Raw genomic sequence first — 26,093 nt, 5'->3', positions numbered from 1 at the left:
AAGTCGTACTATCTATTGATTCTGTAAATTAACAACCCTAACTTTTAAGTTTCTGCCTAAAAAGTTATCAAATAAGAGTTCTGGAACAACTTTTCTTTCTACTCCAGAAGCAGAAGTCATACTACAGATAACCCTAACAATCCACAGCGCAAGACAGTTGGAACACTAACAATCCACAGCGCAAGACAGTTGGAACACGAATATGGAAAAGGAGGCTAATTACACAATGATGAAGGTGGTACAATTACTAATTTAAAACCAAAACATTCAAACAAAATATGCTAAGGCATTTTAGTAATTAAGATTGGAGATTGCCAAGCTCAAGCTTCAACAAATTTCTATAGAAAAATCAAAATATGGTAAAATTAGGAAGAAAGCAATTCCGAGCACTATACAGTATGACGCGGAGTAAATGCTAAAATATAAAGGTGATTCCAACGTGAAATACTCCATTATTCTCAATAGGTCAAAGCTACAAAAGGATATGTTTGAAGTGGTGGAATCTATAAATACATGATGAGATTCAAATTTTGGAGCACAAATTACCAATACAAGGATAATTTCGGCCGGCAAGAAAAAAAGACAAATGCATAACTTGAGCGCATTCAAACTGGACCGATGATTTCAAACTAACTTAATGCAAAGCCAGTAAGAGTGAAATCTAACCTTACATTTTCTCGTATAAAAAATACAATGGCACAAACAAAAACAGATCAATAGTTGCATTATGAATCTCAGTTTGATTTACAATTCCAACCTGTAGTAATAATTTGTATTAGTTTATAAATAAAGAAGCTCAAATGTTAAGCACTTACAATCACACTTTCCGGGAAAGTGTCCTTTGTTTTGTGGCATGTTGAACAACCTTCTCCTCCACAGGAAGTCCTTTCCTTCTCCTGACCGAATTCATCAACTTTCTCGCCAAGTTCGGTAAAACGCTCGACCCATCTCCAAACTCTTCGATCTCCTCCTCTGTTTTCGGTATGAAAAAGGGGTCTTCTTGAATCATCTCCCAATGGCTAAGTACCAGAAGTGCACTAGCAGCACCAGAAGTCCACCTCCTGAGCTCATCAGCAAACCCGAAGCTCTCAGCGACTGGAACATATGCATGCACAGTGAATAATGAAGAACTCTCTTGCATCTCCTCCTTCAAAACCCTAGCCCGCCTTCTTGCAAGAACAGCGTACATTGAGCCTAAATACTCTGTGGGCGTATTCAGTTCACAGAAGTACATCGCCTCGACGAGCCTTGGCTTGTTCTGGAGTACAGCGAGCCTACAAGCTTCTTTTACAGCAGTCATGACTTGCCCACTAAAGATGCCGTACTGATCAGTGGATTGAAGAGCAGATTCAGGATTTTCCTGAAAAATGTAAGGCTCGACGAGAAAGGCTAAACCCCACATGGGCTCATCACATAAGGGCCCAGCAGCCATGGCTAATTGAAAGCCTGAGACGATACTACTCTTAAGAGCCTCAGCTTCTATATATAGCGGGTCACTTTTGTCTACTGACACTTCAGTATCGTTTGGATTAGTAAACCCAAGTCTTTCAGAGATATGGCATGAACCGCGAATCAAAATACCCCTTTCAATATGATTGTTATCTGTAAAATCATCTGCTTTTATGTCTGGTACGAGAAGGATGTTGGGGCCGACATGCCTGGGACCAAGGGACCACATCCTTTTAAGATATCGAAACCATGTCTTTCTATACTTTTCGACCCTTTCTTTATCGACTTGTGGTGAAATAGCTTCTATTTCACTTTCTATTGCATCACTTATCCGTTTTTTTATCACCGTAACAGAATTACCATCATCATAAGAATCCCGTGTATCCAAGTTCCCATTTCTCTTTCCTGATCTGCCCTCAACAATATCTCCAATCACATCACCGCTTTCCTCGAGAACTTTTGTTAGGGCATCAGGAAGTTTCATAACATGAACTTTCACGATACACCTTCCATTAGGAGTTGTTTTCTCGACTACATTAGTATCTTCACCTTCGATGGTCTCTTTGAATGAGACCAAGGGGGGCGATACTTCCAAACTAACCTTGGCAAACCTCTCCTTCAAGTCCTTTATACATCTTTCCAAATGAACCTCTCCCGCCGCCGCAAGCACTTGCTCGCCTCTCGACGAAACCGTAATTTCAACAAAGGGATCTGCACGGTTAAGAAGCCTCAATCCCTTCATGAGTGCGCCCATATCAGATGGATCAGATGGCTCGATCGCAACCCTAAGTGTCGGCGCCACTTGAAACATCATACTAGAGAAAGGCCAACAATTCTTGGTGGATGAGAGAGTAGCGCTCTTCAAAATATATTGCCCTAAACCTTGAATTGCAACTACATTTCCCGCACTAGCAGAGGCAACGGGTTTAAGTCCTTGACCCATCATGAGATATAAGGATTGAAGCTCCGCTTCTTGTACATGCCTTTGCATGGACTCTCCTTTTAATGGATCATATAACGCAGAAAGCACGAAAACCCTTTGCCCAGCACGAAGAACTCCACTGAAAACCCTAGCGAATGCCAAGAAGCACTCTTCTGACTCTCCGATTCCGGCTTCTCCCGGATGTTGGTTATTCAAAATTTCTCCGTTTGGGCCCCTTTGAGGAAGCATCTTATAAGGGACGGCAAACATTTTAGAAACGAAGGCAACACATGGAGCACTATCGCTAGAATCACAAACTTCAACACATTTTCTCACATGTTCAACTTCAGCAATTACATCAGCATTATCTCCAACCTGATCCAACCCAAAATCTCTTTTCGGCAATAGGCGTGATATCCTAAAGGATTGGGCCGAGATTGGATCAGGCATGCACCTAACCACCATTGATAATACAGTATCGGACAGCGGGAGCCATCGGCTCATGACCGCTTGTAGAACAGCCTTTGGATCCTTATTCTGAAGTTCGCGAGGAGGAATGGAGAGATTGAATGATTTAATAACCTTCTCAAGCATTCCTTTATCACCTTCGGCATCCAAGGCCGCGTGATAGACCTGAAACAAAGGCTTGAGTATAAATTGCACGAACATAGGTTGCGGATCCTTACTCACTCCTTCAATCCCTTTCTTCCCGACTATCGTCATTTTCTTCGTGTTGTAATACCATGGACCCCACAAACCCCTCAACAAAGCATTTGTGCTCGCCCCAAGCTTTGCAGCATAGATGCCCGCAAAGTGACCGATAGAAAACCCCCACCCATCCAATGCACATACAAAGGCCACGTTCCCCTTTTGGGGCTGGAACGTGTCCTCCACATCATCCTCCACTTCGGCATCATCAGCCTCGTTCCCCCCTGGCCCTGCCGCAAGAAGGGAGTCCACATCGGAGAGGTATTTCTCAGATTTAAATGCACTCACGATCCCATTCACTTCATGAACAATTCTTTGCAGGCGGGTGTAGGCTTCAGCAGGGGTGAGCTTGAGCTCGGTAATGAGGCGGTCGATCTTGTTAAGCACCAGGCAAGGGGTGAGCTTCTCAACCCAGGCCTGGCGGAGAACGGCATGGGTCTGGATGTGGACGCCCTCGACAGCATCAACAAGGACGAGGGCGCCATCGCTCAGGCGGGCAGCTGTGGAGACCTCACTGCAGAAGTCCATGTGGCCTGGGGAGTCGATCAGGTTAATAGAGTGCCCCTGGCAGTACAGTCGCAGCTTCGGGATTAATTACGGAGTTCATAAATTCATACGGTTAATTAGGAACAGAAATATAAAGCCAGGTTGAGTAAACAAAAGGTTGATTTCAAATTCAGTCCTCGAAGTTTAACCCAGATTTGGATGATGTCCATAAAGCTTTAATCATAACAATTTATCTGAAGTTCGCCATGAATTCAATCAACATCCTAAAAGCTTCATTTTTTTTCCCCACCAAATTTAAAGATTCGTCTTCAAACTTTTCAATATAATAAAGACAACTCTAAATATCGAGTTGACTACAACATCAGTTTATGATGATAAAGTAACAGCACGGGCCCAATCTTTATGCAGAGCAAATTTTAGGGACCAAATCATCATAATTGAAACAATGAAGATGATGAAATTAGAATTAGGGCCAAAATTTTAAGGTCTAAAGTTTTAACTATTCAGTAAACAAAAACAGGAAACATTGATCTAACGTAAAAACATAAAAACATAAGAAATTAGGAGAATATTGTGGGTACGCCTGACCTGGTAGTGGAGGGCGATGGAGGAGCTCTTCATCGTGATGGCGCGGCGCTGCTCCTCGTCGAGGTAGTCCATGAAGCGGAGCCGCCCCGCGAGCTTCGGGTGGAGGACGCCGCCGCCGCACGCGGCGATGAGGTGGTCGGCGAGCGTGGTCTTGCCGTGGTCGACGTGGGCCAGGATGCAGATGTTCCGGATCCTCCGACACGGCGCTTCTTCCCCTTCCATCGTCCCCGACCCAAGCTCGAGGCCAAAAAGAAGGGTCCTTTGGTATCGATCGGGATCAAATTGGGAAACCCTAGCAAGAAGGGGTCGAGAATGCGAGGTTTAATTGCGATTTTGAACGAGAATTCGTGTGATTTGATAAGGTAGGTGTGGATGACGGCGGCGGGGATCCTCGCGGTGGAGGATGAGAGAGGGTAAGTGGGGCTCCAATGGCGCAGGAGGAGGGTTCGAACATGTTATCGCGAGAGAGAGAGAGAGAGAGAGAGAGAGAGAGGTGGGCTTGGGGAATTAGGGTTTTGGAGAGGAGAGGACGATGGAGAAGATGATTCCCGAGTCGGTGAGTCGAGGCGGCGAGTTCGTGACACGTGAGACGCACGTGATAATAAGCCATTCGGCCCATTCCTCCGGTGTAAGGCACGTGATTTGCACGTGACGATTTGGGGGTAATAGTGGTAAATTCTAATTAGAAAATTAAGCCAATCTGTTCCGGTTCGGTTCGACTTTTTGGCTCCATTTGGTTCAAAAATTAGTAGGAACTAGTTATATCGAGAATAGGTATAAATATGAGTTTTTATAAGAACAAGAATATTTTTTTTTTTGGATAAAAATGTAAGTATAAACTGAAATTAGAAAAATTGTGTTTGAATGGTTATTGGGAATAAGAGAAATAGTTGATGGTTATAAATAAAAAATAATGATATTACCTTCTCATTATATTTGAATTTTAAATTTAAAATTTGAAATTAAAATTTAATTTTAAAAATTTTAATTTTAAATATCAAATTTTAAATTTAAGATCAAATTTAAATTTAAAAAATATAAAATATCAAATTTAAAAATTAAAAATTAAAAAAATCAAAATTTAAATTTAAACTTTTATTTAAAATTTTATAATTTTGAGATTATAAATTTTAAATTCTAAAAATTTAAATTGTAATTTTTTTAAATAACTCTCTCTCTCTCTCTACCCAGTGGGGTGGGGACAAGTTCCCACCAAGGGATTACGGGAACAATTTGTTCCCACCCACCCAAGTAGTGTTTGGGTACAAGAGAGGGATAACCCCCTTACTTCCCTCTTGTATCCAATCCAAACATACACTTTGGATTCGTTCAGATTGTGCTCGGATTAGTATAAATTATTATATTTTTTATTCTCAAACTGCTAAGTTGCATGATATTTTGATTTGTAAATTTTAAATTTTCATACTATTTTGACTCAAACTTTATTAATTATGACAATCCAGTAAACTCTTAAGGCCAATTTGCATAAAAAATCCACTTATTTTGGACTTTTGCAAAATCGGGCCATCTTTTTGGCTTTTGCAGATTCGGTCCGCTTTTTCAGCAAACTGACCAAAATACCCTTATACCTTTTTCTCTTTCCTCTTTCTCTCTTCTCTTTTTTTCTCTCGTTCTTTTTTCTTTTTCTTCCCAGAGAGCGGCGAAGACGGAGCGGAGGTGCCCTTATACCTTTTTCTTTTCTCTTTTTTCTCTCCTTCTTTTTTTCTCTCTTCCCAGAGAGCGGCGAAGACAGAGCGGCGTCGCCGCCGGCGCCCCCACCTTCCTCGCCTCCGATCCCCCTAAGGCCGGGCTGTGACTTTTTTTTTTTTTTTGCGATTTTTCTTTCTTTTCTTCTCTGACTCCTCCTCCAAACCCCAGGTTTCGACCGACGACCCCTTCTCTCCGCTCTTTTCTGCCTTCTCCTCTCTCTTCTCCCTCCTTTTCTGCTGCCTCCCGACCGACCGATGCAGTGCTTCGCCCGACCCGACGCCGACACCCGGTGGAGAATCACTGGCGGCCCTGGCAGCCTCGAGGTCTTTAGCGGCGGCGTCACCGACACCGTGGCCTATTGACGCAGAGAGGGTGCAAAAAAAAAACAGAAAAAAATAAAGATAAAAAATTAATATAGACAAAAAAAAGCGATGAAGAATAAAATTGTATCGTAACTAGCAAAAAGAATTACAAGTTGCACTACCTCTAAGAATGTAACTGGGCACGCTTTTAAAATAAAAATTACACTTTTAAAATGAAAACTTAACAACTCTTTGAAAGATATTTTACACTGTATTTCTCTTTCCTTACGCATTCTTTCAGAATATAACACTGCACCCCACTAAGAATAAAAAATATACACTCTTTAAATGAAAGTTGCACTGTTTCTCCTCCTTTGTTGCAAACTGTTTTCTTCCTCTTAAAGGGAGAAACAGTTGCAACAAAGGAGGAGCAACCGTGCAAGCAAGAGGAAGAAGCAGCTATAAATATCTCTTAAATGCAGTGGCATTTAAAATAAAAACAGTGTAAAAGAAGAAAAAATGGTGGGGCAACAAAAAAAAAACTGGCACATTTATCTTAAACTGCAACCTTTAAGAGATATTTATACTGCTTCCTCCCTCCTTTGGTTGCACTGTTCTCCCTCCTTGTTGCACTGAGGGAAAACAGTGCAACAAAGAGGAGAAAACAGTGGCCAACAACGAGGAGGAAGCCAGTAATACATTAGCTCTGTTAAAGATGTGGCAGTTTAAATAAAACAGTCCGACCCCGTTCCGGGCGGCCTGCCGCTGCGGCCGACGGGATCGGGTCGGGTCCGGGGCCGGACCGCGGCGCTCGCGTCGTCGTGGGAGAAAGCAGCAGGCGCCTGGTCGGCGGGCTTCTGCGCGGAGCGGACGGGAGGAGGGGCAGCGCGACGGAGAAGAACACGCGCGGCGCTGGTGCCGGCGCCGGTTGCGCTTCCGGCCTCCCCCTCCTGCGCCCTGCGCTTGTCACCCCTTCCTTCTTCCTTCGCCGTGGTCTTCTTCTCCCCGCATCCCAGCCCGACCGTTCGCCGTGGCCGCTGCCCGGCCCGCGGCGACGGAATCGGGCTGGGGGTCCGCAGGCGGAGGAGAGGAGGAGGGGGTCGCCGGGCCGGTGAGAGAGGAGGGTGAGAAGGGAGGCGACGGTGAAGAAGAAGGCGACGGTCCGCCTCTTTTTTTTTCGGCGAAAAAAAAAAAACGATAGAAACGAAGAGGAGAGAGAAAGAGGAAAGAGAAAAAGTAATAAGGGTATTTTGGTCAGTTTGCTGAAAAAGCGGACCGAATCTGCAAAAACGAAAAAGGTGACCCGGTTTTGCAAAAGCCCAAAATAAGTGGATTTTTTATGCAAAAAGGCCAACTCTTAAAATCGAGGAATTCTACACTGTCACACTTGCACCACGTCATCAATAACAAGCCAATCACATTCATTCTTGTCAAAAAAAAGTACAATAAAAATACTTTTTTACAATCATGATGGGACATATATTCTTAAAAGCATTAATTTGATTGGTTTGTTACGCCACGTCACTAATATACCCGTTGCATTCTAGAATTTTTCCTTAAAATCAACCTTTTGATTATTTCTAGTTCGGATTAATATTATTTTTCTAGAGAACCACTAAATACGAGGGGCTACTATTATTTCTATATTTTCGAAAATAGACTAACTATACATATATTTTAAAGTAATAACATGCAAAATATGTTAGAATTGCATACATTTTCGAGTTAGTCTCCCAACCATTTTAATTTTAATTTTATTATTTAATTTTTTAATTCATTTGATGTGAGTAAGTTTCGAATGTATTAATTATTTTTATAGGTTTAGTTAGTATTCTTAATTCTTAGTGTAATTATCGTGACTATAAATGTTTTGAAATAAATAATTTACCTAAATATAAAATTTAAAAATATCGTCGGCCGAATCAAATCAAATAAATTAAAAAATTAGATAGTTGCTGGCAGAGTTTTAAAAAATTTTAAAAAAAATTCAAAAAGTAATACAATATAATAATATATTGGTTTTATATTAGATTTAAAAGGAAAAGAAAAAGAAATTGTAAGCGCCAGTAAATTAAACTGGACGCGGCTCTTCCGCCCCACCCGGATCCTTGTCTCCTTCCCCTCTCGTTTCCTCCTCCATCTCTCTCTCTCTCTCTCTCTCTCTCTCTCTCTCTCTCTCTCCATTTGTACGGTTCGTATCTCATCAGAGCTTCGCCTCCGCCACTCTCCTCCTCCTCGTTCTCATCCATCGCTGGATCACCGTGATCCTAAGAAGGGCACCTTGCGCCGGATCGGCCGACGATCCTAGGGTTCCGGCGACCCCGGAAACGATCCTAGGGTTCCGGCGACCCCGGAAACGATACTAGGGTTCCGGCGATCACCCTCTTCCTCTCCCCTACCTCTACTCGTGTCTCTTCTCATCTCGAAATGGGCGGCCCTTCCTAGCGACGTTGCGCAGTTGTAGCGCCGATCGATCGCGGCCTCCTTCGACGACGATGGGGAACAGCTGCGTCGGCCCGAGCGTAGGGCGCCACGGATTCTTCCAATCCGTCTCCCTCGCCGTCCTCTGGCGCTCCTCCCGCCCCCCCGATCCCGCCCCCGATAAGCCCCCCGAGCCCGTCACCATCCCCGACTCCAACCACCACGCCCGCCACAACCAAACCGCCCCTGCTCCGACCCCCAACCTTCCCGTTTCCGCCGCGGCGGCGCCGCCGGCGGAAGAGGCTCCCCCTCCGAAGAAGCCCGCGACCGCGCACTTCAGGCGCGTGTCGAGCGCCGGGCTCCAGGTTGGCTTTTAAGCTGCTACATAACGATGTTTTTCGATTCTTTTTTTTTTTTTAATGGTCTGATTGGTCAAGATGCGGACTTGAATTAAAATGAGAGGAGAAATCAAATGAGACTTGGAGAGTTTGATGGGAGGAGTCGAATACGGGGCAACTGATTGCTTTAATAGCTGCTTAGAGAGCAATGTTTGGGCTTGTAGCTTTTGATAGGTCCAAGATGTAGACTTTGAATTGAAATGGGAGGAAATCGAATGATACCGGGAGTTTTTTGGGATTTAAACTTCGGAGCTCCTGCTGTCATGCCATGTAAAACAAGTTTAGCATGCTAGGAAAATGCTTTAGTTGGTAAAAAATGATGTTTGGATATTTTTATGTTCGAACACAGGTGGGCTCTGTGCTGCAGCGGAAGACGGAGAAGTTGAAGGATCTCTACAGCCTCGGCCGCAAGCTCGGCCAGGGCCAGTTCGGCACGACCTACCTCTGTGTTGAGAAGGCCACAGGTAAAGAGTTTGCCTGCAAGTCAATTGCTAAGCGGAAGCTCATCACCGAGGAGGATGTCGAGGATGTCCGGCGCGAGATCCAGATTATGCACCACCTTGCAGGGCACCCCAATGTCATCTCCATTGTCGGTGCCTACGAGGATGCCGTCGCGGTGCACCTCGTCATGGAGCTCTGCGCCGGTGGGGAGCTCTTCGACAGAATCATACAGAGAGGGCACTACTCGGAGAAGGCTGCAGCGGAACTCGCGAGGGTGATAGTGGGTGTCGTGGAGGCGTGCCACTCGTTGGGGGTCATGCATCGCGATCTAAAACCCGAAAACTTTCTCTTTGTTAATCAGAAGGAGGATTCGTCTCTAAAGACGATTGATTTTGGGCTCTCTATATTCTTCAAGCCAGGTAGATCTTTTCATTATTTATGAAGTTTGATTAGTTATGGCATTCTATTGAAATTTTTTTCCATATTTTCCACGCTATTGGGTATGGTTTTTGGTTACATGGACATCATTCTTCTCAAGAAAGATGTTTTGAGCACTAAAAATATACTTAAGTAATATGGAGATGTTGCAAAATTTCCACTATAATTGGACGGGAGACATAAGTAGTTGGAGAATTGTGTATATATTTGCATCAGACATGGTTAAGTAGATGAAATTCAAGTAAGACTGATTTACTAATACTGCTAGGGAGAAAGAAAGATTCAGGTGATTTTACTGACAATTATCAGAAAAGAACTATGATGTTCCCATATCTTAAATGTGAAGATGTCGGTAAGAGCGTGAACACTCTTGCTTTGCCTGAGAATATGAGGTATTGGTACATAGGAAGCAAACAAGTGCCTTGAATTTGTCATAATAGAAGGATTAACTTTTGTTAATTATATAAATGGCACTGGTCCTGAAGCTAAAACTTCGACACTGAATACCCTGGAGCACAGGCTGCTACATTTGTTTCTCCTTTTCACTTTTTATATTAGCAGCGTACTGAATATAAGATAGCCTTGGTTGCCGTTGGTGGATCAGTTTCATAGAACTCTTGCATTTTAGTTTGCTCCCTGTGGATGAGGCCACAACTAAACCTTCGCAGTCTCCTGCCATTTTGTTATTCTCAAGTTAAGCAAACTTTCATATGGCTATTTCCTTATAGATGAATTAAAAAAATGTGTCATTTATAGATTAGTTTTGCCCACAAGTCTCAACCTGCCAACTAGCTATTTGGGTTACATTGCAAGCTCCATCTCGTTCAAAGTTGCCTTGACACCTAGAGTTTACATTAATTTGTCTGCAATATTAAGGAATTCTTGTAATCTATAGATAGGGCAGGACTCGAATTCTTGTGTTGTAGCGACTGTCATTAATGAGATTGCAATGACTACTGAGCGGGTGGTGATGCTGAAGTTGTTGTGCCCGACGAACTTATATTCTGATACGGAAAATAACAAGAAGTGACAAAATTTCCAACTATACAATATTATTGTGGATCCTTTTACACCAATGTATGGCAGAGGAGCTACTTCCCTGTACTTGTTGCGTGCAGATAATTCAGACGATATAGTTGTCTAAAATGGTATGCCATATCCAATTGTGATGGATCATCATCCATTTTTCAGGTGATATATTTACGGATGTTGTGGGAAGCCCATACTATGTTGCACCCGAAGTTCTTCTAAAACATTATGGTCCTGAGGCAGATGTTTGGAGTGCCGGTGTGATCATTTATATCTTATTAAGTGGGGTCCCTCCATTTTGGGATGGTCAGTACATTAATTCTTGTTGCTTCTCATAAATCATCCATTGTTTTTTGAAAGAAATTACTGCATAATCCAGATGTTTACTCTTTTTTTTTTGTTGTTGTTTTTATCATTCAGAAACAGAGCAGGGAATATTTGAGCAAGTCTTAAAAGGTGAACTTGACTTTTCTTCGGAGCCATGGCCCAGCATCTCAGAGAGTGCAAAAGATTTGGTTAGGAAGATGTTAGTGAGAGATCCCAGAAAGCGGTTAACAGCTCATGAAGCTCTATGTGAGTTGCACTTTTGTCTGAAATTTACTGGTCATTTAATTTTAAATAATCGGTTACCTTCTCATAGAAAATTGCCCTGGATAAGTAGTGCTTGCAAAATAGGTAGACAGCAGTGAAAAAAAAAGGGTCTGCCAATAGATTGTTGTTTTAAAATAAGCATTATTATATACTTGTCAAAAAGATTTATACTCATTTCTTAACTTCTTAATATAATAATATTCAACGGTTTATGTGGCTGTACTAATATGCGCAAACTCATAGCCCAGCACATACTGATCATCTGCTGGAAATTTTATTTTTGTCACAGTTTCTTCTAATAATTTTTCCGTTTGAATTCTTCTAGGTCACCCTTGGGTGCGGGTGGATGGTGTTGCTCCTGACAAGCCTCTTGATTCTGCTGTCCTAACCCGATTAAAGCAATTCTCTGCAATGAACAAGCTCAAGAAAATGGCCCTTAGGGTGAGTATCTGTTCTCATTAATTAAAAAAGAAAAAATCTTGTCTCTTTTTCTGCTGCTATTATTTGATCTAGTAGTTTTACCCAGATGATTTCCTGTTGGGCAAATTTCTCAGTTGCACTTTGGCCACGTTATACATTTCTCTGATTGCTACCATTATCCCTCGTAGAGAATTTCCTTGGAAGGCATCCTCGTCATAAAATTTGCAGAAATTACAGTTATTAGGCGGTTTTGTTTTGAGCAGTATAGATATTTTTAATCTGTTTGATGGTTTCCTAAGGTTTTAGTCGGAGGATGAATAGATCTAGGTCTAGAATGGTAACCTGTGCAGGATTGTAGTAATATTGGAGAGTATGCATAGCAAATTGTGTTTTCTCTGTAGGATTTGCCCTAGTATAAACCATTTTATTGGTGTCAAAGATGAATCGAGTCGACCTAAAATCATTGTGCTGAAGTGAATACCTCGTAGAACTGATGATTTAAGACCTTTTTTACGTATTAAACTGGTTCTGCTTTGACCACTTGTCTGTTCGATCTTGATGGGACTGTTAATCAACTTGAAATATGAGGAGATTTTGTTTTCCTTTCGTAGTTTTCTTGAGTTCTCCTACAATTGGTTAGAGCCTTATACCACAGGAGGCCCTGATGAAGCTAAATAATTAGAATGTACTCTTTTAGTATCCTTTGGCTCTGTTTATGGATACTTCCTGGTTTTACAATTTTTGGTGCTTTAGAAGAAAGAAAAAGAAAAAGATTTACTGCCTTTTCTGATAGTTAGAATCATAAAGAATCTAAGTTTGCATATTTGATTGTTTCTTCTCACAAAGAATAATATTTGTTGTATTATTTTTTCTTCCGTACTCTAATTAAGTCCTTTATTATCTTTGACAAACTTGACTTTATAATGAAAATGTGTCATATTCGCAGGTCATTGCTGAGAGCATGTCAGAAGAGGAAATCGCAGGCTTGAAAGAGATGTTCAAGATGATCGACGCAGATAATAGTGGTCAGATCACATTCGAGGAACTCAAGGTTGGGTTGGAGAAAGTTGGCGCAAATCTCAAGGAATCTGAAATTGCAGCTCTTATGGAAGCGGTAAGTACTTGTGGGATTATTTGTGTCGTTGTTTGTTTCTGGAGTAGCTTTTCCTACTATCTTTGAGGGATTCATTTAGTTTATATAAAATTAATTATATCGTGAATAATTAAGGTTATACACAAAAATATGGTAATACAAATATTATAATATTAAATATATTATAATATTAGATAATTAATTAAATATAATTGAATTTATGGCTAGTTACAAATTTAGTCCATGAAGTTTGGCTTTCATTTCAACTTTGCCCTCATAATTTCAATTGTAACAATTTAGTCGTTGAAGGTTGTTCAGCATAAATGTCTTTAATTTACGGCTGGTAGAAGGGGTCCACATCTGCGCACTATGTAGACTGTGCTTCGTCAAAATTGAAAGTTGAAATTCTATGGACGAAATTGAAATTGGGGTAAATCTTTTGGTACTAAATTGACCAGGAAAGTTGGAGGACTAAACTGAAGTGAAATCAAAACTTTAGGACTAAATTTTATAGTTGAAACTGTAGGGCTGGAATTACGAATCTGGGTCAAACTTCACCTTGAATTTTTTTCTTTTTTGTTAATCCATGTTGACCCTCTTGGTTTTTTTTTTTTTAATATTTCAGGCAGATATCGACAATAGTGGGACCATTGACTATGGAGAGTTCATTGCTGCAACTCTCCACCTAAACAAAGTTGAAAGGGAGGATAATCTCTTTGCAGCTTTCTCATATTTTGATAAAGACGGTAGTGGGTATATCACTCAAGACGAACTTCAGAAAGCCTGTGAGGAGTTCGGTATAGAGGATGTTCGGCTTGAAGAGATAATCCGAGAAATAGATCAAGATAATGCAAGTCCTTTTTACCTTGCAACAAGTTTTAAGGCTCTGTTCAGATACTTGAACCTCGTGTAAAGCATATCTCTCTTGTAAACTCGCAGGATCTGTGGTAACTGGTTGATGGGGAGTATGAAAGATGTCTAAACCCGCATAATATCCGGTCTTTAGATTATTTTTCTCATAACCTTGTAGGTCAGATAGGTTATCCCGAAAATTCACTATCAAATCGAACTTCTAGACTGCAATCACAGAAATCTTGCCACAGCACAACTTTCACCCAATGATTGGTGCCGCCATCCAAACAGGCCTCAAGGGTCTCTTTGGGTGCCAGAATGACTTATCCAGTATATCCTCTCCTTTTTATTCACTACTATATAGTTAGTTGGTTGTTTAGAAGCATGAAAAAAAATGTCTAAAAGTGTGTAAGAAGGAACATGTTACCCAGTTTCGAAGGCTATTTTAATTCAACTTGCATGTAGTATATACTGTTGTGAAAAAAGAGAAAAACATGAAAATTATGATATTTAGGACCTTGCAATGGACTAAAGTTTTCACTGTGTAACTTTATCTGATATCTAAACAGGTCATTATAGTTTACGATATCGGTATAATTAACATCTTTTTATATTCCTACATTTTTCAGGATGGGAGAATAGACTACAATGAGTTTGCGGCAATGATGCAGAAAGGAAATGCAGTTTTAGGCAAGAAAGGTCTGCAAAGTAACTACAGCTTTGGCCTTAGGGAGGCACTGAAGCTTGGCTAAATTAATTAGGTGCAACTTCTACTGCCTTTTCTAATTTATACCTTTTGTCACTTGTTGATCGTTATTGCATTGCTATTACATAACCAGCTTTGAAAGACACATGCAACAATCACACTAGATACTTTCTGTGTATGCCCTATACATTCAGAGGGAAAGGTGAACTAGCACTTACTGAGAAAAAGGCTGAAGAGTCAAATGCTAAATAAATATAAGGGTGAGTTATGATTACACCAGTAATCATCAAACATATTGCAAACGTAACGACCTTTAAACTTTTTAGCCAGGTCCCCACGCCAAATAGCTGTGAAGTGTTCCTATCAGAAACGTGATGTGGTAGTTGATTCACTTGCTATGTTATCTGTCAGAGATGATGTTGCTATAATGTGGCAGTTGATTCATACAAGTATTCCAGTGGCATAGCGACTTATTCAGCTGCCATGTTAGCTTTCAGATATGATGCAACTGCGAAAATTAGCCACCATTATGAGAACTAAACAGAGCCTGATGGAGCAACTTGATTAAATAGAAATTGAGTCGTGTTCCTGAATTAAACAAATTAAAATTTGGTGATCTTTGCCGGACTTTCAACTAGGAATAGCGCAATATATCTGATAAATATATGCAAATTACCGTACTCTGATAGTAATCTGTTTCTTCACAAGTATACCATGGGGAGTCATTTGTCGCATTTAACCTTCTAATAATTACTATTTCATTGTGCTATAATTCCTCCCATTAACGGTATGTCAGAAATCGTACATGGGAGTGATTGCTCTGTTTTGTGTTTTTATGTATTTTTGTGTTGGTTTGTGATACCTTGTGTCATTTGTAGTCTACTGTTAATATGAGGTCTTTACGGCCTTACGAAATTGTAACCACTGGGTCGTAAAGTGGAACAGATGAGTCCATTTGGTAGCGAAGCCCAAATACGCTAAACCACAGTTATTTCAAGTTCCCTCTTTTTATTAAGCATACTCATTAAGTTATATTGTTTGATATACAATCATTTTCATTGGTGAATTTTTATGGAGTATTATCTTTTTTGCCCCCAGGTGTAAATACATTTCATCGAAAGATAGTTTTGCCGCACCATCAGGCCCTTTAAACACTTCAATTGATTCATATCTCAAGCCGGGCTTGGGTGGTAAGATACTATCATTGTTTTGTATTCTCGGCCCAGAGCTTGTAGCTGGCCTAATTTTAACACAAGTGAGGGAGTCGAAAGTGCTTTCGAAGTTAACAAGCTAAAAAAGCCCCTCCAATCACTCGACATTTATCAAGACACATCACCATGTTGTACCTGCCGCCGCACCATCTCCCAAACTGACCCTAAAAGCCTTCTAATTTAAACTCAGATACCATTAGTGTATTATCTTGCTCTTTTCTTGTTCCGATATGGCTTTGGTTGTAAAAGTTTTTGTTTTTTTTACTTCTTGGGGTTTTCTTGCATAGCCTGAATTGTATTTTCAGGGACAAAATCAATCATGGGAAGACCAATTTCAATTGTACAACTAGTGTTTGTGTAATGTTAGCTGCTGTTTATTCCAACCTTTTGTTCGGCTTTTCATTCGATGTTGTTGGAACATATATTAGCTGTGTTATGAACTGTTAAACATAAGATGCTTCTGTTTATCATAGAAAGTTAAATGTTGTGTAGAGGGGATAATTTTTTACATGCTTATTCTACATGGTTTTTATGTTTAACTATAAAATAGTTTCATTTCTGGGTATTCGGTCTCTGATCTAGTTTTTCGCAATCTTCTGCAACAAACATCTCATCTTCTGGGAAGAAAATATTGTCTGATGCTTCTTTCGCATCTGATAAGTTCTCTTTTTTCGCACGTTTTGGGCTTGTTCATTGGATTGCATATTCCAGCATTAATATTCTTTTCATTTGTTTCAGAATAATCTGGGTTGACGAGAACACTGCCAGAGCATATTTAGCTATTATTTTGCTGTTTATGGTAGAACATAGATAGATCTGTACTATTCAAAATTGAGCTTCTATGTTTAGATTCCGAAAGTATATATTGCTAAATTAGTGATTCTTAAAATAGGGAGGTTTGTTTTTATGGGGTCGAGGGATGCTAAATATGGAGATATGAGTTATGAACTATTTGGAGTTGGTTATCCAATTTTATAAAATTTTAATTTTACTGCTGAATCTTTTCATTTATATGATTAGAGGTGGTCAACAACACTTCAACTTTACCTTTAAATTCATTCTAGTAAATAATTAGTTTAAATTCTGAAGTCAAAATAATGCTGGTTCGCTGAACTAAATAAACAAATTCAAAAGATTGAAAAGTAAAATCAAAAATTTGAAAAGTTAATTAGCCGATTCCAAATAGCCCATTGTTCAGATTAGTTTATATGACTTTATATAGAGATTTATAAATAGAATAAACTTTGGAAAAAAAAAACTAAAATAATTTTGTAGTTTGGGCAAATTTTATAGAATGAAAACTACCCACTGTAGTATGTATAGATTGATGTTTTTTTTTTAATTTTTTTGGCTGTAAACAGTGGCTCATGTGGCCAATTGATGGAAAATAATAATAATAGAAAAATGTACAGGGATCCCCTCAAATATAGGTCATTGTTGAAATAAACCTCTCAATTTATTTTTCTTGATGCAACAGGTCAGCTTTAAATTCTTTTAATTAACTATTATTTTTAGTTATATTTAAACTGTTATTTTGGACACTAAATACGAACTGTAATAATAATTACAGTTACAATTAATGCTTGCTTTAAGAAATGAAACGGTCCATTATTGAGAGGGTCTGCATGCATTTTTGTTAAAAAAATATTAAAATCAACCCAATTGTTGGAAAGACAATAATTAATTTTCAATTAATGTTTTAATAAATAAATGAGCAACAGATTATATGTACAAATTGTAATTTTAAAAATATATATGTATACAATGCAACAATTAATGCTTCAACCAAAATTTCAAAGGTTTAAAATAAAAGAAACACAACTTTAAAAAAATATTAAAATCAATCCAATTGTTCGAAAGGCAATAATTAATTTTCAATTAATGTTTTAATAAATAAATGAGCAACAGATTGTCAAATTGTAATTTTAAAATATATATGTATACACTGCACCAATTAATGCTTCAACCAAAATTTCAAAAGTTTAAAATAAAGATTTTTTTTTTTAAAAAAAAACACAACTTTAAAAAAATATTAAAATCAATCCAGTTGTTGGAAAGACAATAATTAATTTTCAATTAATGTTTTAATAAATAAATGAGCAACAGATTATATATACAAATTGTAATTTTAAAAATATATATGTATACAATGCAACAATTAATGCTTCAACCAAAATTTCAAAAGTTTAAAATAAGATTTTTTTTAAAAAAAAATTCTCAAATTTAAGGGCCCAACCGGGTTCGAACCGGTGACCTATTGATCTGCAGTCAATTGCTCTACCACTGAGCTATGGACCCAGTTGTTGTTTATATTTAAGTATTTTATAAATATATATTTAATATTTTAATAATCTTTTTAGTTCAACATTCATGATGAGGAGAATTTAAAATAATTTGACCGTTGAGGCAAAGTTCATCAATTTGGATATCCCTTATTAGTTGTTTCTCTTAATGAGTAACTTACAAATTTACGTTAAAACACATTGAAAACTCTTTCCTTATTTGGCTCTTTTCGATCGATAGATATTCGAATTTTTACACAGAATCATGTTTATGTAACACACTTTAAATTGAAACTAAATAACGACAGCTTCAGTGATTGAAACTATACTGAAACTAACTCAATGATTCAACCGATTCGGATGAGTCACGTGCAATTGGTGAACCATCATCCCCTAGAACTCGCACCTGATTCGGACCAACTTGTGTGAAATTGGTGGCTTAGGTTGTGTCCAACCAATTTTTCCAACCATAATCTAACCAAGCTACAATAGAGTTGCATTAAATAGTAGCAAAATTAATTGGTTTATTATCTCTCTCAACCTTTTATTCTTTTTATTCAGTCGCCTAATTTGCGAGTTTATATAATTTTTTTCTATTTAATTCAAGTCAGAACTGCTTCTCTTTGTATGCTTATTTTTTCTAAAATGTTGCTGCCTAAATCACCCTATTTTTAACCTACAATTCTATAAAAGCGATAAATTCACGAACACACCGCTTAAACTTTTAAATTTTGCAAAGTAAATCTTTTTTTAGACTTTACAGTGAAACAATCGTTGTACTCTAAGCCCATGACGTGGGCTTGAATTAAATGGGAGGAAATTAATATGCTAAGAGCCTACCGTGACTCGAACTTAGGAATTCCTGCTCTGATACCATGTGAAACAACCATTATACTATAAAAGCTTAAGCTGTTAAAAAACGGTGTTTAAATATTTTTATATTTAATATTTACCAAATAATTTAATTAGACATTCACCTCAAATGAAGTTACTAACTAAAATAGTTTTTTTGGTGGCATGTCTTGCAAATAATTTTATGAAGTTTCAAGAAAAAAAAAAAACCTACTTCTCTATTTATGGATTGAATAAATTGTAAAAAATTGAAGATAAGTTTTATAAATTTTTATTTTATATTTGCTGTCCAAGGTCTTAAGCCAATTCGAGATCGAGATTTGGATAATTGTTTTTTTTTTATTTTTGTTTTGTCATAATTTGTTTTTTATTTTCAACGTAGACTTCAAGTTTAGAAGCTTGATTTATGTTTTTTAAGTTTTTTTTTTTTTGAGAGATAGATAGCACGCTATCCGCTTCGTTTATTTCATTTAAAAATAAACTTAGCTGGAAATGTGAATCAACTAGGATTCGAACTTGGGTCTTGGATACCAACCACCAAGCCCTTTGCCACTTGCTCTAGAGACGGTCGGTATTTATGTTTTTTAAGTTGATGTTCGGACTTAGAGGGTCGATTTTTATAGATATATTTTTTTCGTTTTTTTTGGTTCTGGTTTTGTTTTCTTGAAATGGTAAACGTGTAATTAAGCTCTACTTTTTAATGAATTACTAGTATAATAATCTGTGTGAGGCGACGAATAGATATTAAAAAAAAAAACAACAACAAAGAAAAAGAAAATAACAATAAGGGATAAGATCCTTCTCACTGATGAAGGAAAGTACAGCGGAAATAAGTGGAAGAGGAATAGTTCAGTTCAATGCAGAGACACAGTGGGTTGCTTAAATTATGATTGATCTCAAGGTTCATTCTTAAAAAAGTCTTATTCCTTGCAAAACTATGCAACCGAGAACGGAAAAAGATTAAAGAATTTGTGTATGTTTCAAGAGAAAATAAAGGCGGAATGAAGTGATTTTTCAGAACTTTTAAGTTGTTATAAATACACGCCTCTAAAAATGACTTTTAATGTGTAACTTTTTTATTCGGTAATATTTTTGTAAAATTCAAAGTCATCATGTTCTGTTCACATTTCGGATACAAAAAAGTTAATAACGTTTGATTTCTTTGCACAAACTTGATAAGCCTCTGAGATTTATTTCCATGCGGATTTATTAATGATTAAGTGTTGGACCAAAGAATGAGCTCTTTATTATATGGGTGGTGTGCTGTGGCCTGTGGGGTCTTTTTCAGTATTTATACACTTTATTATTGTTACTAGTGTAGTGACCCGCGCGATGCGGCGGGTAGATATATTATAATCATTTAAAATTTATTCTATAAGTTATTTTGTAGAAAGTAGAACACATTTACTTTAAAAATGTTAGTAATATTCATAATGCAAATTCATATAAAATGTTATTTATGACAATCATATTAAAACAAAAAAAATAATTGCACAAAAGAGAGTCAGATAAAGTCTCGAAAGTTAAGATATGTAGTATCCGAAACAAACCATATAATTGAAGACAACAGCAAATTATATTAGATGGTAAAATAAATTAGGACTATAAAAACTTTATGAGAAGCTATATTTTTCTATATGGGATACATAGCAAAAGCCAATAAGGCTGTTTTGACACTAAGCTGAGCAAAAATTAATGCTTCCATGCTTGCAAAAATAGAGTATAGCAAGCGCAATGAGATTCCTGCAAAAAACTTGAATTTGTAGAAGCTTTAACAGTTGACCAAAGCAAAGATTAGGTAATTTGAACCATTATGTCTCATACTTTGTAATAAAAGATCGTTGCCGCAAAGTTGGCCTAGGTGTGCTGCAAATGACGATGTATTTTATAAAGTGGACTGTCATACGTGGCGAGGGTTGCGTCAAATAGGAAGACAAAATTACACGAAAGAGACCTCACCATCCTAAACTGAGCACTAAATTATCAAACAAAATTAAACCTAAAATATTGACGCAAATTAGGTTTAATTTTAGTGAAAATTGGGGATTTGAGAGTCATTCGATGGAATTGAGCGATTTGAAGGAGAAGGATGCCCATTGCTGGGGCAAAAAGGCCAAGCTTCGCAGCAGAGCTTGCCGTGGCAAAATTGTCCATAGAAATAACTGGGAGCAAGAAGTGGCAGGAAGAGCATGTAAGAAATCTCAAGTGTAACACACATGCACTAATTTTTAAGAAATTAGAATACGAAAAAGGCAAATCTTAAAAAGTATCAAAACATCAGAAAATAGTAAGCAAGCTTTGTACTATCTATTATTATTCAAACTATGAGCAAGTGGCGGAGAAAAAAATTCTAACTCATAAAAAAGGAAAGAAAAGAAGATTGCAAAATACTATTGATAAAAAGCTTTGAAAGCAAAGATAGGTAATGAACAGAAACATATGTTAAATAATAGAAAGTAGATAGATGCAGACAACATTAGTAAGCAAAAATTATAAAAAATACTTGTATCAAATATATAAGAATAACAATAACAATAATAATAATAATAGCCTTTTCATAGAAGGAGAACGTTATTCACTGGTAAGCGACAGTAAGCACAATCCCTACTAAAGCAAAACGTAATTTGATTGATTGTTTAAGCAACGAAATTGCGTTCAGGTAGCCAAGGAGCATAAAATTTTTTAAAAAATTACGTGCTCAGAAAATAGTTCGACTGTAAATATCTGATTAAACCAGACAATGATAAGATAATATCTCATTTGTACAAATTAAACAGGAGGGAAGGTCTTACCCTTCTGCTAAATTGGATAAGTGAATTTAGATGTTCCTCATTAAGTGAAATGGGCAAAGGAGGCATCCAACACATAATCCCAGGAGTCTGACTCATTCTGCATTACACAGTTGCCATATTCATCAAATCACTACTCGCCCTTGCGCGCACATTTCCAGGCACAAATATTTTGCCAACTAACAGATTGGGAAGATATGACTGGTAGCACATACCTATTCAAAATTGTTGCGATGTTGTTACTTGTGCGAAGAAAAGGATCCATATTCTCCTGTATCTGCAGTAACAGCAGTGTAAAATTTCATGGAAAGCAACAAATAGATCTGAGAGAAAGATATTCATTATCTTTTTGACTGTAGAGAGTGATTTTCTCAATACACACCTTGAACAATTCAAGATTTGATGTGATCTGGATAAGAAGTTGTTCGTTTTCATCAAGAAGGTGCCATGTCGCACTGTCTAAAACAGGAACTGTTTATGGAAGCACAAAAAATCGTCTAACTGATATTAATTAGTTACACAAAACTACATAGTTTAGTACATATCTGTTAGAAAGCATTATATTGTAATATTAGCATAGCTCAATACAAATTAAGCTTAAAAGATGTAATTGTAGGGTATAAGAACCACTTCACTTTAGAGGGGACTGAACTGCTCATAGGGTCACCAAAATATAAGATTAAATACTATCGTATCCTCTCATCAAACTAATTATTATCATATCCATGTTTCGGTTTTGGTGAAGCATTAGCCGGAGTACCCAAATAAAAGTAAAAAAAACAGAAACTATAACACTATGAATTATCCAAGTTTGATATTTAAAGGAAAAGTCATCATAGAAGAGGTTCTAACGGAGGAATTGAAGCATTAAAAAAAAAGAAACACCAACATCTCTTTTAATAGAGCAGGATAAAACTTTACCTTAAGCAACTTGGCAAACTTTAATGTAGATTTTTGGCATTCTAATTTTGTATGACTTTGTTTTGATTTTATTATAACCTGATTCTGCCGTTGTCTAGGTTGTAGGAAGATTCAAGAATTGTGATCCCTGACTAACAGATTTTAAAAATTTAAATTAACATAACTACCAGTAAGATCTACAATCCAAAATAAATTACAAATATAGCATTGCTCACATGAAGCGTCCTGCTATCACCTTGGCATTTCGTCGAACAGGGTGCGAGCGCTAGGGAGAGGGTATCATTTAAGTCCCAACATACACAGAATAAATGAAAAATGTGCGTCATATATGCTTCTTTCTCTAAAAGCACACATTTGGCATTTCGTCGAACAGGGCGCGAGCGCTAGGGAGAGGTTATCATTTAAATCACAGCATACACAGAATAAGTGGAAAATGTGCATCATATATGCTTCTTTCTCTAAAAGCACAGATCTAAATACCTGACTTGAAGTAACAAATACTTATTTGCAGAACTCCGCTTATTAGGCCGCGGGGGCTTGCGAGCTTCTCCGAGCGAGATCAGGAAGAGGTCGGAGAGACATAAGAGACGGGATCGGGGAGAGAGAGATCTGCAGGAGCTGCAGATCTAGAAGGGGGCGGCGCGCGAGGGGCGCAAGCGGGCGCCGGGCGCGGGTCGCACGCACATGGCAGCGTGGGCGGGCCCGCCCGCACCGCGGATCTGCAGGACCTCCGCGCCCTGCGGGGTGACAGGGAAAGGAGGCAGGGATAGCGCCCGTGCCCGCTGCTGCCGCCCGCCCGCTGCGCTCGCCCACGCTGGAAAAAAAAAATAGTGGGCTCATGATATATACTCTTATACTGTAAAAATTAACAAAATCGCCCACAAATTTAACCTTTCAAATCCCATATTCGGATAAAATCATCAAATAATTCGCAAACAAAAATATCGGAGGAATTAGGAGCCCGTAGATCTCAGCAAAGCTAACGGCGTGGAGCAATTCGTACCTCGTCCTCATTCTTCTGCACTCCCGTGACTTCGAGCGCCTCGACATCGAACCAATCGATCCGAGGGCTCGTCCTGATGAGCTTCTGATCCGCTTATCCGATGCCGATCTCGGCGGCATCTCCTTCTCTCTCCTTGTCGTCGTCGTCGTCGTCGTCGTTGCGGTGGCGCTCCTCCACCTCCCTCTTCCTCCTCGCCTCTCCGCTCCGCACCCAGCGCAAATCCCCTATGACCCCCTGCAAGGGAGCCGCGCTCCGCGTCGTCCGCTCGGAGCTCGCGACCCTCCCGGTGCTCTCCTTCTCGGGAGAGAAGGTGGGCAAGGCAGCGCTCGAGCTGCGGTCGGCGCCTCCCGACACCGCCCGCGCTGTCGTCCACTGGGCCCTCGTCACCAACCGCCAGAACAGGCGGCGCCGCACTGCCTCTACCCTGACCCGCGTCGAGGTGCGCGGCGGCGGCAGGAAGCCCTAGCCCCAAAAGAAGACGGGGCGCGCTCGCCTCGGCTCCCAGCGCACCCCGCTCCGGCCCGGCGGTGGCGTCGTCTTCGGCCCCAAGCCCCACGACTGGTTCGTCAAGATCAACCGTAAGGAGAAGCGCCTCGCAATCTCCACCGCCCTCGCCAGCGCCGCCGCCGACGCCCTCGTCGTGGAGGATTTCGAGGACCAGTTCGCCGGCGGCCCCAAGACCAAGGACTTCGTCGCGGCCATGCGCCGATGGGGGCTCGACCCCAAGCAGAAAGACGGAGGAGGGATCGAAGCGGAGGCGGGGTAGAGATCGAAGCGGCGAGAGGCGGGGAGCGATCGAAGCGGCGGGAGTAGGGGAGGGACCGAAGCGGCGGGGAGTGGGGAAGGGATCGAAGAGGCGGGTAGTGGGAGAGGGATCGAAGGGCGAAGGGAAAATTAAATGGAAATGGGAAGCAGAGTAGGAAAAGATATTTGTTTGGGGATGAATTAATTAGTAAAGTGTCTTAGGATGACAGATAGGGCCCACAAAGGTTAATTAAGCTAATACTGTCATGTGGACAAAATAACACGGACTTTCATTAGGGTTATAGATATTACATATCAAAGGTTATACAGCATAATATTCATAAATAAAACGTGCACAGAGAAAAAGAAAAACAAAAATATAGCTCTTACTAAGCTATTGTATTCTCATCAAGATATCTAGTTTACACGTGATGTAAGGATCTAAATCCCAGTTAGTACTTCAAATTTCAAAACGCAACTATATCTGGATAATACATTCATAATTAAGGATACATAATCTTTCGTCTCAGAATATACAAAACCCAGACCTGAATTTCTTAAAATTCAGATACAAAAATCTGGAATATACAGGGAACCACTTTCACCCCCAGATGCATACATTAGACCACAAGTTCCAGGGAAGACCCTGATTCTTCATACCATCAAAAACCCGAGTTTGTATTTTTCCCAATCTTCAATATTTAAAGGATAGTCAATATGCTTTCATGTCAAACCAATCCATCGCTTAAAAGCCAAAGCTGCTTCTCTCCTCCTCACTTGCGCTTCTGTTTGGACTTTAGGAGCCTTCCCTTTGTATAANTTTTTTGGAATCAAAGAGGCGGAAAATTAAGTAAGGGATTTTTCATGAAAAATTTGTTTCTCAAATTTTTTTCCATACTTTTCTTGTTTATTTAGAATATAGAAGTTTGATTTTTTTACTGTTTAAAATATCTTGATATTTATAATTTATTAGGATAGTATCTGAGATGATTTATCTCATTCAAAAAAAAAATTTGAATATGTTATTTACTTTAAACATTTGATTGCACTTTTAATTTTTAATTATAATAAAAAAAATTTATTTTGAACATAATATCACTGAAATTCAGCTTATTCTAATATTTAAATAATTTTAAAAAATATACTAAATAAAATATTCATACATTCAAATAAGATTTTGAAAGCAAAAATTAAATTTTTATAATTTTTAATTATTATATAAATAAATCCTGGTATAAACAATGCCTTTAGAGCCAGGTCTTTCTTGTGGATGATGGTTGAGTGCAGTATCAAATAAAATCTCTATTTCAGTTTTTTTTTTTTTTTGCATGATGATTGAATATTGGGCCAAATATTGCCCTCTAAATAAATTTTTTTTGCATGATAATTTATCATAATTTTATAATTTATTTGATTTGAATCAATTAACGGTATTTTGACTTTGAAATTTAAGCTAATTGTTTAATTTAATGAATATATAGCTACAACAACTGTGTGAAATCTATAAACTACACTTACAAAAATAAATGGTATATTCAAATTTTAAAATTAAAATATCGTTGACTGATTCAAATCAAATAAATTAAAATACTAAATAATAAAATTAAAATTTTGAAAAATTTAATAACACACTCAAAATGACTTATAGCATAAAGCAATGGAAAAATAGCTTATATAAGGGATAAGAAAAATCATTATCATTCTCATAAAGGAAGG

The 26,093-nt window shown here is 38.6% G+C and overlaps 2 protein-coding genes, 1 long non-coding RNA gene, 1 other non-coding gene and 1 pseudogene across 4 annotated transcripts; 2 read left to right on the top strand and 3 right to left on the bottom strand.

The window, feature by feature from the left end:
* On the bottom strand, positions 695 to 4,739 carry LOC109708912 (elongation factor-like GTPase 1). Its single transcript, XM_020230845.1, has 2 exons — positions 4,175 to 4,739; positions 695 to 3,643 (listed from the first exon to the last, which is right to left on the bottom strand). Exons 1-2 carry the CDS (start codon positions 4,394 to 4,396, stop codon positions 818 to 820), a joined length of 3,048 nt encoding a protein of 1,015 aa, XP_020086434.1. The 5' UTR covers positions 4,397 to 4,739; the 3' UTR covers positions 695 to 817.
* Positions 8,293 to 16,294, top strand: LOC109708984 (calcium-dependent protein kinase 17-like). Its single transcript, XM_020230994.1, has 9 exons — positions 8,293 to 8,972; positions 9,355 to 9,865; positions 11,076 to 11,219; positions 11,334 to 11,486; positions 11,830 to 11,945; positions 12,871 to 13,038; positions 13,643 to 13,867; positions 14,499 to 14,630; positions 15,674 to 16,294. The coding sequence occupies exons 1-8, from the start codon at positions 8,682 to 8,684 to the stop codon at positions 14,619 to 14,621; spliced, it is 1,731 nt and encodes a 576-aa protein (XP_020086583.1). The 5' UTR covers positions 8,293 to 8,681; the 3' UTR covers positions 14,622 to 14,630; positions 15,674 to 16,294.
* Positions 18,013 to 18,084, bottom strand: TRNAC-GCA. Its single transcript has one exon. It is a non-coding gene; the product is annotated as a tRNA-Cys (tRNA).
* Positions 20,478 to 23,104, bottom strand: LOC109709310. The gene is made up of 3 exons (XR_002216055.1): positions 22,092 to 23,104; positions 21,713 to 21,986; positions 20,478 to 21,082 (listed from the first exon to the last, which is right to left on the bottom strand). It is a non-coding gene; the product is annotated as an uncharacterized LOC109709310 (long non-coding RNA).
* Positions 23,634 to 24,401, top strand: LOC109709309 (annotated as a pseudogene).

The sequence above is a fragment of the Ananas comosus genome, linkage group 4 (assembly GCF_001540865.1).
Source record: "Ananas comosus cultivar F153 linkage group 4, ASM154086v1, whole genome shotgun sequence".
NCBI classification, from domain to species: domain Eukaryota; kingdom Viridiplantae; phylum Streptophyta; class Magnoliopsida; order Poales; family Bromeliaceae; genus Ananas; species Ananas comosus.
This window is presented reverse-complemented; position numbering and strand designations above follow the sequence as displayed.